The 14,371-nt window shown below is 47.5% G+C and overlaps 1 protein-coding gene across 1 annotated transcript in view; it reads left to right on the forward strand.

The window, feature by feature from the left end:
• Positions 1-1,522: 1,522 nt before the first annotated feature.
• The window catches only part of DNAJC11 (DnaJ heat shock protein family (Hsp40) member C11), a 59,095-nt gene continuing 46,246 nt past the window's right edge, over positions 1,523-14,371 (forward strand). Inside the window, exon 1 of the mRNA XM_081055293.1 lies at positions 1,523-1,625. Within this exon, the coding sequence (XP_080911419.1) occupies positions 1,554-1,625 (72 nt within the window). The 5' untranslated portion in view covers positions 1,523-1,553. The remainder of the gene's footprint in view (positions 1,626-14,371) is intronic.

Consider the following 14,371-nt stretch of genomic DNA (forward strand, 5'->3'; position numbering starts at 1 on the left):
CTGAAACATATGTTGTGTTCCGTTTATGTAATTCCTAGAGGCAGTGTTTTCCTAAGCAGAGGAAAGATGGCAAAGAACTCTCTCTACCCAACTGAGCATTATGGCCCAATTAATGTCTACAAACCTAAGGAAAAAAGGAATGTCTCAACTCTGTAGTTTTTTCCCCCAGCTTCTCTGTAAGAAATTCTTAAAGACCAGCAAATGTCAGCATGCAGTTTAGCCCTAATCACTGCTCTGCAAAGGAGAAAAAAGGAAAGACCATAAAAAAAACTGCTGGAATAGCTGATGGAACATGAGTGTCTGTGAAAGCTATTGTGGGGAAGCCTCACACAGCTAAGGAAATAGCTCTTAATTTACAACCTGGGCTGACAGTCTGTTGCGCACTGACTCAACAATAACCCATCACAGCACACCTATGCGTCTCGTGCCAAAGGAGCAGAAGAGAGCTGGGCAACTTGGAAGGCACGATACCCAGGCCCAGATGGCGCACATCTGGCCAAAACCGAGAAGAGAAAGAAATCAACTTCTCACATCGACAGACAGGTGTTTGGGGCTTCCCTTGGGGCGTCCCAGGAGGCCTGTGGGCTTTAGGAAGGGCATCAGGGATGGCTTTACACTGATGGCTAGTTAAGGAAGAACAAACGGCCCTCAGAAGTAATGGAGAACGGGTACAGGTCAGCGTGAGCCAAACAGGTGGCAAGGACATGGGACCCCTGCTGTCCATCCTGCCTTGAGAACTGCACCATTTTGAAGACATTTAAATTATTTAGATGACTGTAACCGAGACATCTTTAATAATGCACCAAACAGCAGGCACCACGTTGAAATCAATTAGAGTCTACCACTAAATTGTAAGGTAGAAATGTACAAGAGAGCCGCTCTGGGATAGGAACCGTGGGCACGTGCGCCTGCCCGAGACAATTGTATTAGGAACCAAACGGATATTGCCTTGTCATTTCAGCAGCAGGGAAAAAGGGCTGGGGGCTCCTAAATGTGGGGCAATAAGAGAAAACGAAAACAAGCGAGGCCCGTCCTCCGGTCAGGGTTCCGGGTGAGCAAGAGAAAAGGCGAAGAACAGTGGCGGGGACCACAAATCCCATTCTACAGGTTTCCTCTGCAGAAACGAGTCAGCCAGAGGCCTCCCCGAGGAGCCTCCCACCCGTGTGCGGCCCCGGGTGGGGCTCTCTGGGGGTGGGGTACCCTCCGCACTGGGGGCCGGCAGGGGAGACAGGGAGCTGCTGCACAGGCCTGTCTCCGAGTCCCCCGGAGGGTGACGCCCCCGGTTTGATTGCAAAGCCTTTCTTTCCAGTCCCGGCACAGTCCCGGGCTGGCCGGGCTGGGCTTCAGGTGGGCGGGCAGCACGTGGCGAGGCCCGGACGCCGCAGCCCGTCCTCGGCCGCGCGGGGGCGCAGGGCGCCGGCGGCTGCGGCGCGACTCCGGGCCGCCAGGGGCCGCTGTGGCGCCGCGGGGCCGGCCCGCGCGGTCCGCGCCGAGCGTCGCCGCTCCCTCTTGAGCACGGTCTGACGGGCCTGGCGGGGTGAAAGGTTGCGAAGATGGCGACGGCCTTGAGCGAGGAGGAGCTGGACAATGAAGACTATTACTCGTTGTTGAACGTGCGCAGGGAGGTGAGGCCTGCGGCGGGACGCCGTCGGGGCTGAGGCCGGGCCCGGTCGTTCGGGAGGGCCGGGCTAGCGGCGCCTGTGCCTTTCCCGCCGCGGGCGGCCGCGGCCGGCGGGGAGGCCGCGTGACCCCGCCGGAGGTGCGCGACCGCCGGCCGCCCGGGCGGCCCCTACCGCCGGACCCCTGCTCCGGGTGCCCCGGCCGCCCGGTGCCCCTGCTCTCGGCGGCCAGCGCGCCGCACGCGCGGCGTCCAGACGGGGCCGGGCCCCGCGCCCGCCGGAGGGAGCAGGGTCCCGGGGGCGCGATGAGTGGGGGTCCCCGGCCCCCGGCCCCGGGGCCACCGCCGGCTCTCACCTGCCCCGGCCGAGCAGCTGTGCCTCTGCCCCCGGCCGGCAGGAGGGGAACCCGAGTTTTAGGCACCAAGGTCAAAGCCACCCGGGACCCCCCGGCGCCTCTCCGGCCCCCGAGCCTCCGCGGGGACGTCCGGCCTCTGGAGCGAGCCCGGCCCCGGGGCACGTGTGCGGCGGTCGGAAAGCGCAGGAAGAGCCGCCCGGACGCACGGCCTCGGGGCGGAGGCTGCAGGTCGGGAAGCGGCGTGGAGCCCCCCGCGCGGCCGCCGCGCGCGCCCCGACCCGCACCGAGCGCCCGGACCCCGATCCTGCTCCGCATAAAACGTAACGAGAGGGAGTCTCGCCCTGAGCGGGGCCCCGTTGGCTCCTGGTTGGCTCGGCCGGTGGAGCTCAACGTGAAGGTCAGGGAGGTTTCCAAGGTCGGGTCAGAGGTGGGTCGTTTATCTCCGCGCGGCTGCATTCGGGGGTCGCACCCCGGCCAGGGCACCCCCCGTGCCATCTCTCAGGGTGTCCAGTGCCCGGAACTAGTCAGGCTCGGCTGTGCTGGGCGAAGCTGGTCGGGTGCGCGTGGTCAGGGTTGATGGGCACGAGGTTCATGGGAGCTGACCTCCTGGGTGCCTGCTTTGTGCCGGGCCGACGTGCCGAAGCAGTGCCCGTGGGGTTGTCTCAGAGTCTCACGCCGACCCTCAGGTGGCGCGATGGTGCTTCTGGGTTGAGAGCCGAGGAAGCGGGCGAAGAGAGATTAGGGAACTTGCCCAAAGTGACACCGCTGAAAAGCGCAGGAGCCTGAAGTCAGCCTCGGGCAGCCTGACGCTGGAGCCCGGGCACCTCCGCCTCGTGCTGTCACCTAGTGCCCTGGGCACCTCCGCCTCGTGCTGTCACCTAGTGCCCTGGGCACCTCCGCCTCGTGCTGTCACCTAGTGCCCCGGACACCTCCGCCTTGTGCTGTCACCCTAGTGCCCCCGGCACCTCCGCCTCGTGCTGTCACCCTAGTGCCCCAGGCCTCAGACCTCAGAGCTGCTGCTTCTGGGACTGTGTTCTCGGGCACCCCTCATAGGAACGCCTCAAGTCTGGTAGCCGCTATTTACTATGGAAACGTCCCCATGAGATATTTTTGGGAATTGCAAATCGTGTTAGGCTAGCAGAGGGCAGCTGGAGGTTCTTGTAACTAACCATCAGTAGGCTTTGGGTTGGTCACTCTGGCTTTTAGTTTCTTTGCCTTTGAATGAAGCTGTCCGGCTAGTTATTCCCTAAGTCTTCTCCAGTTCTTAGAAGCAAAGCAGTAAATGAAGCCAGCTCTTCTGAAACCAGCCGTCCTTATCACTCGTAAGTAGTCAGTCTGGGTTATCAGTCATAGAGCAGACAACCGACCCGTTGACTAGCGTCACTGAATCTTTAGCAACTGCAAATAATCCAAAGACCTATAATAAAAGGCTTGGCCAGAGTCCTAGGTAAACTCTTGTCAAAAGTATACCTTGAAACAGCTGGAATCTGAGGGCCTGTCATTGTCATTGGACTGATGGGTGGGAACCAAAAAAACATTTCTTTAAGAAGCATTTTAGTTCTCCCAATGAGTACAGGCACGTCCCATGTTTACAGCTATAGGTGGAATCCCTATGACACACGTCCTCTTGTTTACCTGTGTTGCCTGTGTCAACAAACTCGCTATAAAAGATGTGCTGTGCATGTTTTTCTCTCTGCGGATTCTATGAAAGCAGTTCTGAAGGTGCTCTCTGGACTTGATATTTAATGGGGTTTGTTGTGAAATCAGAAATCGGCCTGAGTTAAAACAACATGAATTAGTTGGAAAGTTCGAGAAAAAGTAGAAGTAATCTTCATACTTACACGTGTGGTTGGAAGAAGATAATAACACCCGCTAATGTGTTTGCTGTCGGTTCTACAGCTTGGAGCCATTCAAATATAACCGTAGGAGGTGAGATGCTCTTCCCGCCAGTATTTTGGACTACCTTCAAAAGAATATCTTCAAACCTCTCAGTGTTCAGGAAGTTCAGAGACTTTCCCCTAGGAATCGCAAATGGAAGCAACCTGACACACAGCCAGGGAATTCTATTTAAAAATCTAAAAATTGCAAGAGTAATACGTAATTGCAGCAATTGGAGTAATTAGAAATGTCAAAAATCAGCTTAAGCATCTCCCTTCCCAGGTCTTAAACTTTAAAATAGCCCTTAACTTGTATTCCAGAGAGGAAAGCAGGCAGCTGGACCACCAAATTCTGCTATGAACAAGACTTATGTGATCTTTAATGGTCCTCTCTCTAGTGGTCTGGATTTCCTGTTTTCAGAGTCGAGCCCTTGTCTGCCTGCCACACACTGAGGGGAAGGAATGATTTATCGTTACCTGGACACACGGAAACCTGATTGGCACCTGTGTACACAGATGTATCATCAGGTGCCTAAAATCTAACTGATCTGAGACTTCTGAGATGATTTTCCAAAATGTATTTGGAGAAAGGATTCCTGAACAGTTAATCTGAGTGAAATTTTCTTGATCTTTTTATATGTTATAGACATTTTAACTGGTATATGTTAAACCTAATGTATTCCTAAGTAATCGACGCTAATTCCTACCCTATCAATGTTGAATTACCTTTGAAAGAGTTTCATTTTTCCACGTATCATTCCACAGTGTTTATAAACCAGCTAGCTTTAAGATCTCTGGTCCCAGTCGATTTAGCCTTAAAGGAGCCAATGTCCTTTTCAAATTTTACACACTTGAAAAATAAAACACAGTTAAGTAAAAAATTAACTTAAGTAAAACGGTTTATTTCTTGCAATACGTGAATGGAGGTTAGTGTTCTGGGATCTCCATAGCAGTTATAAAAATAGCATCATCGCCTACCAGTAAAAAGTTTCCCCAAAGTCCCTGCATTTTCGTTCCTTCCCTGGTATAAGGCACCCTGTTCTTTCCATAATTTTTGGTTGTCTGGGTTCTTCTGGCGGTAGGTCATACCACAGAGTGGCGCTAAGCATTGAAGTTTGACCTGCAGATGGGAGGAAAGGGTGACTCTCACCATCAGAACTGACCTGGGGAACAAAGTCACCCAGTGCCCCCCAGTGAGGATGAGTTGGCCATCTGTGGAAATTGAGTACCAAGGGGTCAGCTAAGCCAGGTGCACACCCAGTCCCTCTGGAGCTCGTTCAGGTGAGTCTGAGAAGGTCATTCCTTCAGTGAGCACCCATCTACAGCATTATGTTCAAGGCTTGGTGTTTACGACAGTGGCCCTGCTTAAACTGTGAGCACTGGGTAAGTAGTGTTAAGCCTTTGGGTCCAAAACCCTAACTTACCCAGACGGCCCCTTTCCTAAAGTGTCCTGCGAACAAAGGCTCAGGCGTGTGCTCATTAGGAGCGGGAGTCTCAGCCCACACTGTCGCTTGCGTGACCTTGAGCAAGTCACTTCAAGGTCTCCGTTTAATTATCTGCGCAGGACTTCGTGGAGTTACTGAGGGCACAGGAGGAAGCAATGTAGGGCTGACTGCCGCCAGAGTCCTGTATGCGAATCCGGTTCTACTCTCCTGGGGGTTTGTGCCTCTAGGCTAGTGGTTTAACCTTTCGTCTTTCTGTGTTTTCCTTGTGGAAATGTAGGTGACAGGTAATAAATCATGTATTAAGCACTTCCTGTGAGCCAGGATTTGTGTGTTGGAGTATTCCAGTGTAGTGAGGGCGTATATAAAATGCGTGGCCTAAGTAGATATTCAGTTAATATTTATTGTTATTTCTTGAATTTTGATAAGCGTGAGGCATTGCTTATTTTAAAAAGACATGCATGCACATCTTGGCCAAATTTGCTACCCGTCTGCTGTGCTAATGAAAAACATAGCGCCAGAACTTACGGCTAGTATTAGGTAATGAAGTCCCAAAGCTTTGCTTTGCTCTTTCTGTTCGAAATACCAAGTTTATTCTCTTCAAAAGACACTTATCTCTCTGCACGCAGCTTCCTGCAAAGTCATGAGTTTGACTTGGAGGGCAAGGGAAGGGTTCCCAGAATTTGGGGTAAGTGTGGGCGTAAGGTACATGGAATAGTCCAGAAAGCGTTTGTGGTAAAGGCAGAGTGGGACCCAAAGATGTAGTTCTGAGCTGTGAGCTTTGAAGGGGCCAGGCAGGGAGGGGAGGACTGCTCAGAGGCAAAGGTTCTGCCAGTCCGTGAGGACAAAGCGGCACTGCTGGTGGGGCCAGGGTGCCCAGGCCAGGTCCAGAGAAGCTTCCAGTGGTCTTGCCTCTGGGTAGGGAGGGAGCTGTTCGGATGCCCAGCCAGTTCCAGTGTCCTCTCATAATGGGATCAGCACACGCGTGAGGTTACATTTAACAATGTGTTTTCGTTAATGAACCATAAGCTAGTTATTACTTTTCTGCTTTGGGCATTTCAAACAATCGCTTCTTGAAATTTTAATGCTCTAGTTCTGCATTATCTACCAAAATACCTCCTGTTTTTGCTTTCTTAAAGCGAATTCAATTGAAAGCTTTTATATGTGCTGTGAGTTCAGTCATAAAACAATGGAGAAAAAAATAATGGGACATATACAAGCAGCATGTTTTGCGTGGCTGTGGAATGTTAGTGTTTATTTTTTTACTAAACTTTCATTTTAATTTTACGTATTCTACCTTGTTCAAGAAAGGATTTAAGACAGCTAACAGAGATGAATAAATAAAATAGGATAAATGTTGGAAAGGAGGCACCCTCCAAAATGAAAAGACCATTGGGAATATTGCGGCCCATGTATCCTACAGGCCCTCACTCCCACGAAGCAGCTCGCAGCTTGTAGTGGAACCTTGTCCGAGAGGATGGCCTGATGGCGGGGTCCTGCTTGGCTCTTGGACGGTGTGCTATCGGTGCACAGTGTTCCCTTCCTGGCTTGCAGGAGCCAGAACATTCCTCAGTCATAAAATGCCAACAGACATCAGCAACCGAAGTCTGCACGAGTGGGCGGGATATGACAGATGGACATGGATGAGAGAAAGTATAAGGTCAGGCTTTTAGGGAAAAATAAGCCAAATACCTAATGTGTAGATAGGATCCAAACCATTAGTTTTGACCCAGAAAGGAACTTGAGCTCCTTTCTCTAAGATGCTAGCATTATTTTTTAAACAGTTGTGTCTCAAGGGCACCAAATAAACATATGGACATGACTAGGAAGAGAAATGAAAACAAAATTGTACTATGGTAGGAAAATATTTTCTAAGCCCTTGGAATGACCTCTGAGCCAGAATCAGAATTCCTAGCGTGGGCCCATTCCTCAACATGCTGTGGTCAACAGACATGGGCACTGGAGGGCAGGGTCCTCTGCCCCCTGCCCCACGTGGGCCCTGCTTTTTTCTTTTTTAACGTTTAGCGTTCTGTTGTGACTGATTGCCTACTACTTTCTGAACCTACATTTCATCTTGGGGGTAATGGGCTCTGTAGATTTTGTAAGTTTTTTCCTTCCAAGAACTCACTTAAGATTCAAAGGTTATTCCTTTGAATAACGTTTAGTTGTAGAAACTTGGAATTGTTCAGTCAACATCCTCCTGTTTTGCTTTTCTGACTTATTCATGAGGTGATTGTTTCTCTCTTAGGCCAACCTTTCCAAAGTGAAGAGTCTTAAAATGGCGCTAGGAGGCCAGCTTCCAAAACCGTAGGACATGTAGGGTGTACCCTTGACCCTGGAGTCCGGAGGGGTGTGGTGTTCCTCAGGAGTGTTAGAGAAGGGCCGCTGAGAGCACTTAGCCCAGCACCGGATGTGAGGCTCCTCGGAGCATTTGTTGGTGATTATTTAGAAAGGCCAAAGATGGGGATGGGGCCTGAAAGGGGTCAGCGCTTAAAGAGCAAAGCCCTTGAAAGCGTGTTCGAGTTTGACTTTCTAGCAGCCTGATCTGGGGCAAGTTACGTAACCTCTCTGGGCCCGTTTCTTTATCCGTAAAATCCAGACAATAATTTTATTGCCATAGGGCTGTTAGGAGAATTAAGCAAGAATGCGTATAGGTGCTTAGCATAGTAATGGACATATTATGGAAAGTAAATGCCAGTATATTTTTATTAGCGTCGTGAGCATAAAAGTTAATAAGGAATGCTCATATTGATTTCTTGGAGTTCTTTCACATAATTTGGATGAGTCCTTTGTCTGACAGATGTATTGTAAAAATCTGGTCTCTCTCTGTAGTTTGCCTTTCACTTTGTAAAGGTATCCATTTTATGAGCCAAAGCCTGGTGTAGCCAGGCTACACCAGTTCTGAATTTCGCCGGCGTTTGGGTGAGGGGTTCATACCCAGGTAAACTCCTTCTCCATCTTAGACAAATCATGTCATCTTTTTGTCCTCACTGTTTTTATCTGCAAAATGGGGGTTCTAATACCCACCTGAAGATGTTTCGTGAGTATTAAAGTATCAGATGAGGAAACATCAGTGGCAGTATTTTGTTAGCTGTAAATCTGTACAAATGTTTTGTGACACCACTGACAACCTTGAAATCCCCTGCGATTCTCTTGGTTCTCCTTTTTCTCCCTGCCAGGTGCTCATGCTGAGTCCTCTGGCCCGCAGCAGCGTGGTTCCCTGGGCCTGCATCTCTGTGTGCCTGTGGGCATTATCTTTGGGTGTTCAAATTCAGCTTCTCCCAACGCCCGACTGCCTCCGTTTCTCCCTCACCCTTGCCTCCGCCCCAAACTGGAATGCTCTTTGGTTTTTCTCCTCCATATAGTATGGAGCTCCTTTGGATTGTCCCATGGACCATCACCCCGTCCACAAATCCTCTCGCTCCAGTTCTCTCTGATGCCTTCATTTCCTTCTCAACTTCCAGGCTGCTGCCCGGGCCCACGTAATCCCAACCCTGCACGTCGCTCTCGTCGTCTTCAGGGCTCTGGTTTTGGTTTTTGTCAGTTTCAGTCAAGCTATAGCAAATCACCATTAGCAAACTATACTGATCCCATTCTTTCCCTAATTATTTCCCTACCCAGAAACCTTTTGTGCGTGCCTGCTGTTTACTGGGCAAGGGTCAAACTCTTGGCTCCTTTTTAAAAGTCCCTATAAATGAGATGTTTTACATACTTTCTGCCTACTTTGTGGTAATGCTCTGCCTTCTTCTCCTGCAAAGGAAGCGCTATGTGGTCCGAGATCGTGGTGGGGTCGCTTTCCATCCCTCACACAGCGTGCTACTTACCAGATGTTTGCTGAATGAATGAGCCGGTGGCTGGATGGCCAGATTAATGTCTTGCCTCCTTCCTGCCTACGGAACACTCCTCTCCTGAGGTGTCCTGTTCCCCTGAGATGGTGCAGCCTGTCTTGGACACCTTCGCAAATCAAAATCGACCTTTTGCGTCCCCATTTACACCCTGCGCCCTCTCTGGTATTCTGATGGCTCTGAAGTTATTTCCGCATTTCTCTTTTATACTGTGTAGTCAAATCCGTGTGCGTGGGTTTTTAGGGGAAACCCGTGCACCTCGTTTATAATCTCTGGAGGGCAGGGACTAATTCTCTGTCTTTTGTGCCTCCTGTAAGGCTTAGAGCAGGGTGGCACTCCGCACAGGCCCTGAGTTGAATTGAGAGGTGGTGACGTTGTACTCGGGTTGCAATTCTGGCAACGAATCCTCCTGGAAGAATGTGTTGGAAGCCGAGTTTATCAACTATCAGTGTGGAAAAATCTAAATGTTCACATTTGAAAATGGTTTAAAGTCAGACACCAGAGGAAGAGAGCAAATTCAAACACATGGCTTTCCGCTCGTGGCAAGCCAGCGAAGGCCTGTGGGGACAAAAAGCTGGGAGACAAAAGCGTGGCTCTCCCTACTGGGCCTGTCCTTCTGTCTCGCAGGTATTGATTGCCTTCCTCTCGTGATTCTTTATTGCAGTGGGAAAACGTTACTTGTTTAATCATCTTTTACTGTAGCACCAGTGATATTTGTAAAAGTCAGTGAGTTTCAGGTCGATTCGATTTATTGTTTTACAGTTTTTTTCTTTCGTTAGAGCTGAATTTTCACGATAGACATTCTATTGAGATACTCCTTGCAGAGATGGGTCAGGCAGAATGAGCTAGTCCCGCTGCACTGTACCCCGTGTACATCGTTGGGGCCTGTTACAGTTGGCCGATGAACCCCACGTACAGGGACTTATTTTCAGACCCGCCAAAGATGGGCCGCGTGTCACCGGAAAGGGTAGAAGGCTGTGCTGAGCAGAGAAAACGCCATCAGAAGATGGCGGCGCTGTGCGGGGTGCAGTTTCATTGTGCGGAGCTTCAGACGGTAGTGGGAACCTTCACAAAACCAAGTAGGACGTTTTTCCACGTCCAGCTCAGTGGTTGCGTTTTAGTGCCTGAGAAGTGAGTGGCTTCGTCTCAGTATAATCACTATCTACTCTGTGACACCAAATCATCTTGAACACCCTTTCTCTTCATGAAAACAGCTCTTACTCAGCACAAAGCACCCATGCTGTCTCGGTGTTAATTAGCTCTGAAATCTGTTTTTCCTTTTAATTTTAGTACGAGTACCAAGTATCATAAAAAAGTATAGGTTTTTATTAGCTGATACAGTTTATTTCAATCAGATTGCCATTGAACATATGGACAGTAATGAATCTTCAATTGTGGTAATTAGGCAAACGTCCCAAAATCCAATAGAATATAGTTTGTGGAGACTTCGTTTCTGAAATACAGCAATATACAGAGCGTGCCAAAAACATGTATACACATTGTAAGAAAGGGAAACTGTATTAAAATTATAATACTCAATATATACCGATAACAAACGATGAATACAAGTCACCTTTGACTTCTGCAATGACAAGAGGTGCTCAAAGTGGTTCCCATCAGCGTCCAGACATTTCTGATGACGGCGAACTACTGCTTGAGCAACGCTGACCAAAGTGTCTCCTTGTATCCATGTTGTTGGCACCCCCAGAAGATAAGCCTGGAAGTCTGAACTCGAAATGGTAGCTTCCTGGTGGCTTTACTGTTCCTGAAGTGAGTGTAAGTCTGAGGTGTCATTAAGTTGTTCTGTGCGTTCTGTGCGTGCTCTGTTGGGGCTTCAAAATGTTGAGCTAAAGAGCATCGCTGTGGTCAAGCGTAGTATACCGAGCCTTCCTTCTTCGCTTGCCCGCACGTGGTGGAATGCACGTCCTGGTCCCCTAGTGGCTGAATGAGGCCCCGTGACTAGTCCGGCCAGTGATGAGTGGAAGGTGTCATGCTCAGGCTGAGGCATTTAAATGCCAGTGTGAGCCCAAGGATCTCATGCTCTTCCTCTGCCTCGGTGACTGACGGTGGTTCCAAAGGGTGGCTGCTGTGTCAGCCTAGAGCCTGAGGTCATTGCCACGCCAACTACCTGCTGACGTGAGGTGAACGTGTAAAGTGAGGGAGAAATGAACCTTCAGAATTTTTGGATTGCGTCTTACCCCAGGATTCTCTAACCTAGCAATTCTCAGACTTTTTGATGTCAGGACCCCTTTACATTTTTAAATTATTGAGGACCCCAAAGAGCTTTTGTTTACATGGGTTGTAGCTAACAATATATAATTAGAAATTAAAACTGGGTAATTGATAAAATGTTGTAAAACAAGATACAGAATGTACGTGTATTTCAGTATAAGCACAAGGAAGACTTAAGGAGTTCAAAATAGCCATGTACTGAAAAATAATGAAGTTACAGATTTAGATATTATATCTATTTTGTACAGATGTCATAGCGAATATGAAGAAAGAGAACTAGTAGGTACACAGTCAAAGAACTGACCACCAATTGAGTTCATCTCTGAAACTCATTTTTATACCCTAAAACTACCATTTTAGAAATTTCTGGAAAGCATAATACACAAGTACACATTCCATTAACCATCGGAATAATGATGTCATCACGCGTCCTGTGGCCCACTGTACACAGGAGAAAATGAGGAAAAGGCAAAAAACAGCTTCATTTTATTATGAAAGTAGTTTTGACCTGTGGACCCCCTGAAAAGGTCTCGGGTTCACATGGGGCCCCAGGGATTCGTAGGACCACAGACAGCCTGTCCTGCCCAATACAATCGTGGTTCAGATACTGATGTTCTTCAGGTTACTTTGTTAAATGAAGATGGAAAATGAAAACAGAGTGGCAGTGTACTCTGAATATATGCTGTCACATTAATTCCAGAGAGGGTCTCCTTCACTAGAATTTAAATAAATGAAAATAGAGCGACTTCTTCAATTGCTTAATTATTTAAAGGAAGCAAATATGATGAAATTGGAGTCAGGAGACTTTTCTAAGCATGATGCCACAGCAGAAATCAGAAAAGACACAATTGATAGCTTTGATTTTGTAAAAATGAGAAACTTCTGTGTTTATTAAAGGAAAAAAACCTAAAACCTAAAAAAATAAAAATCATAAACAAAAGACCCAAAAGTAACCAGCAATATATTTATTTGATAAAAGATTCATATTTCTAATACATACAAAGAACTCTTGGAAATCAAAAAGAAAAAGATGAATACCCACATAGGAAAACAGTGCAAAGGAAACAAATTATTCATAAAAGAAGAAATCTAAAATGCAAATCAATATATGGAAAATTGTTCACCCTCACTAGGAGACAAACAAATGCAAGTTAAAAACATGGTTCCCTTTTTTTGTTTACCGGATTGGCAAAGGTTTTTTTTCCTTTTTAATGATAGTTCTCAGTGCTGATGAGATGCGTTAGCCCGCCCATCCTGGAGGCAGGAGGTTTACTCCCTGGAGAAAGTGAGCCAGAGTCTTCAGAACCTGGCCACACATACAGACACTTGGAGGGAGAGAGTGGAACCCCCCCCCCAAAAAAAAAGCAGAGAAAATGTGGGAGTTCACACCCTGCAGGGAGATACTTCCTCCTTCCATTTATTCTCTGGGCTCTTCCCTGAAGGAACTAATCCATCAAAGAGGAAGGACTACCACAGGAAACTTCCAGGTCCCCTCCCAGTCATTTTCCAGAGAAGCTCATCAGGTGAGAGGGGTGGCTCACACATACAGAGCTTCTGCGGTATCTTACTGTTCCTTGTAAATCGATTGCCAGAGAACATCATGTTGGAAGGCTCCGGCGTGAAATTGTGAGACCATGCAGACAGCAAAGGGAGACTGGAAGAAAGCAGACAGTGCAGGGAGTTTGAAACTGGATGGTCCTCAGAGAGGACATGTAAGAAATAAGAACAAGGCTATGCTTTAAGAAGAAATAGAAAAAGAAGGAGCTCTTGGAAATTAAAAGATAAGTTAAAAAAAACACTATAGAAGGAATGGAAGATAAAGATGAGGATATCTACAAAAGTACAACTTAAAAATTAGAATATCAATTCTTAAGACATTAAATAAAAGTAAAGGGGAAGACATTAAACAATCTGCGAAAATTTGTCAAAAATTAAAAGATACGAGACTATTTTTAAAAAGCCAATCAAGTGACTAGTTCGGAGGATTAGGTGGAAGACCCATGCTAAGGGAAATCACGGTTTAAAGAGGGAGTCCTAGGGCCGGCCCGGTGGCGCAGGCGGTTAGAGCTCCGTGCTCCTAACTCCGAAGGCTGCGGGTTCGATTCCCACATGGGCCAGTGGGCTCTCAACAAAAAAAAAAAAAAAAAAAAAAAAAGAGGGAGTCCTAAAAGTTTCCAAACAGGTCACAAAGGATTGGGAATCGGAATGACGGTAGATATGTCACCAGTAGTGCTACAAGCTAGAAGACAATGGAGCAATACAGTAAAAATCCTGAGGAAAAGGAAAAATTATTTCCAAGCTACAATTCTATACTCAGCCAACTATCTATCAAGTATACAGCCAGGATATAAGAACATTTCGAGAGATACACAGTGTAAAAAAAAATGTTTCTTCCTAACCACCCTTTGTAAAGGAAACTACTGGAGATTGAACTCCACCAAAATAAAGAAAACCAAAAAAGAGAAAGGCATATGATACAGAAAAGGGGACCAAACCAGGAGATAGGCTGGAAGACAGAGATGGGAAATCCTAGGATGAAGTTTGTTCAGCGGGCCTAACATCTGACCGATGCAGTGTGGAGAGCTCTGAGAGGAGTGCCTCTTGGGAAAACAAACATGGGATTGATATTTTTGTATTGAGAGGAATATTAGAACTCTTCACTATAAGGAGTTTACTATAAGGAGTTGAAGAAGGCCCTGTGATACCTAGGAAACTAAAACAAATGAAAATGAGGCAGGCCTGTGATGGTTAAGAGTAGTGGACATAAAGGATTTCTGAAAAATTGTATTCTGAGGCTAAAAAAAACAAAGAAAAGAAGAAGAAAAAGAAAATGAGGCAGTTGTTAGCTCCAGGAAAAAATAAAAAGTTGTGCAAGCAAAGAAAGATAATCATCGTATACTGTTTCTTTCGGCTTTGGACTGTATTTACATAGTCATATTTTGTGATTCGCAGTTGGCTGAATCCGTGGATGTGAAAACCAAGGAAATGGAGAGCTTGACTG

The sequence above is a fragment of the Rhinolophus hipposideros genome (assembly GCF_964194185.1).
Source record: "Rhinolophus hipposideros genome assembly, chromosome: 8".
In the NCBI taxonomy this organism is placed as follows: domain Eukaryota; kingdom Metazoa; phylum Chordata; class Mammalia; order Chiroptera; family Rhinolophidae; genus Rhinolophus; species Rhinolophus hipposideros.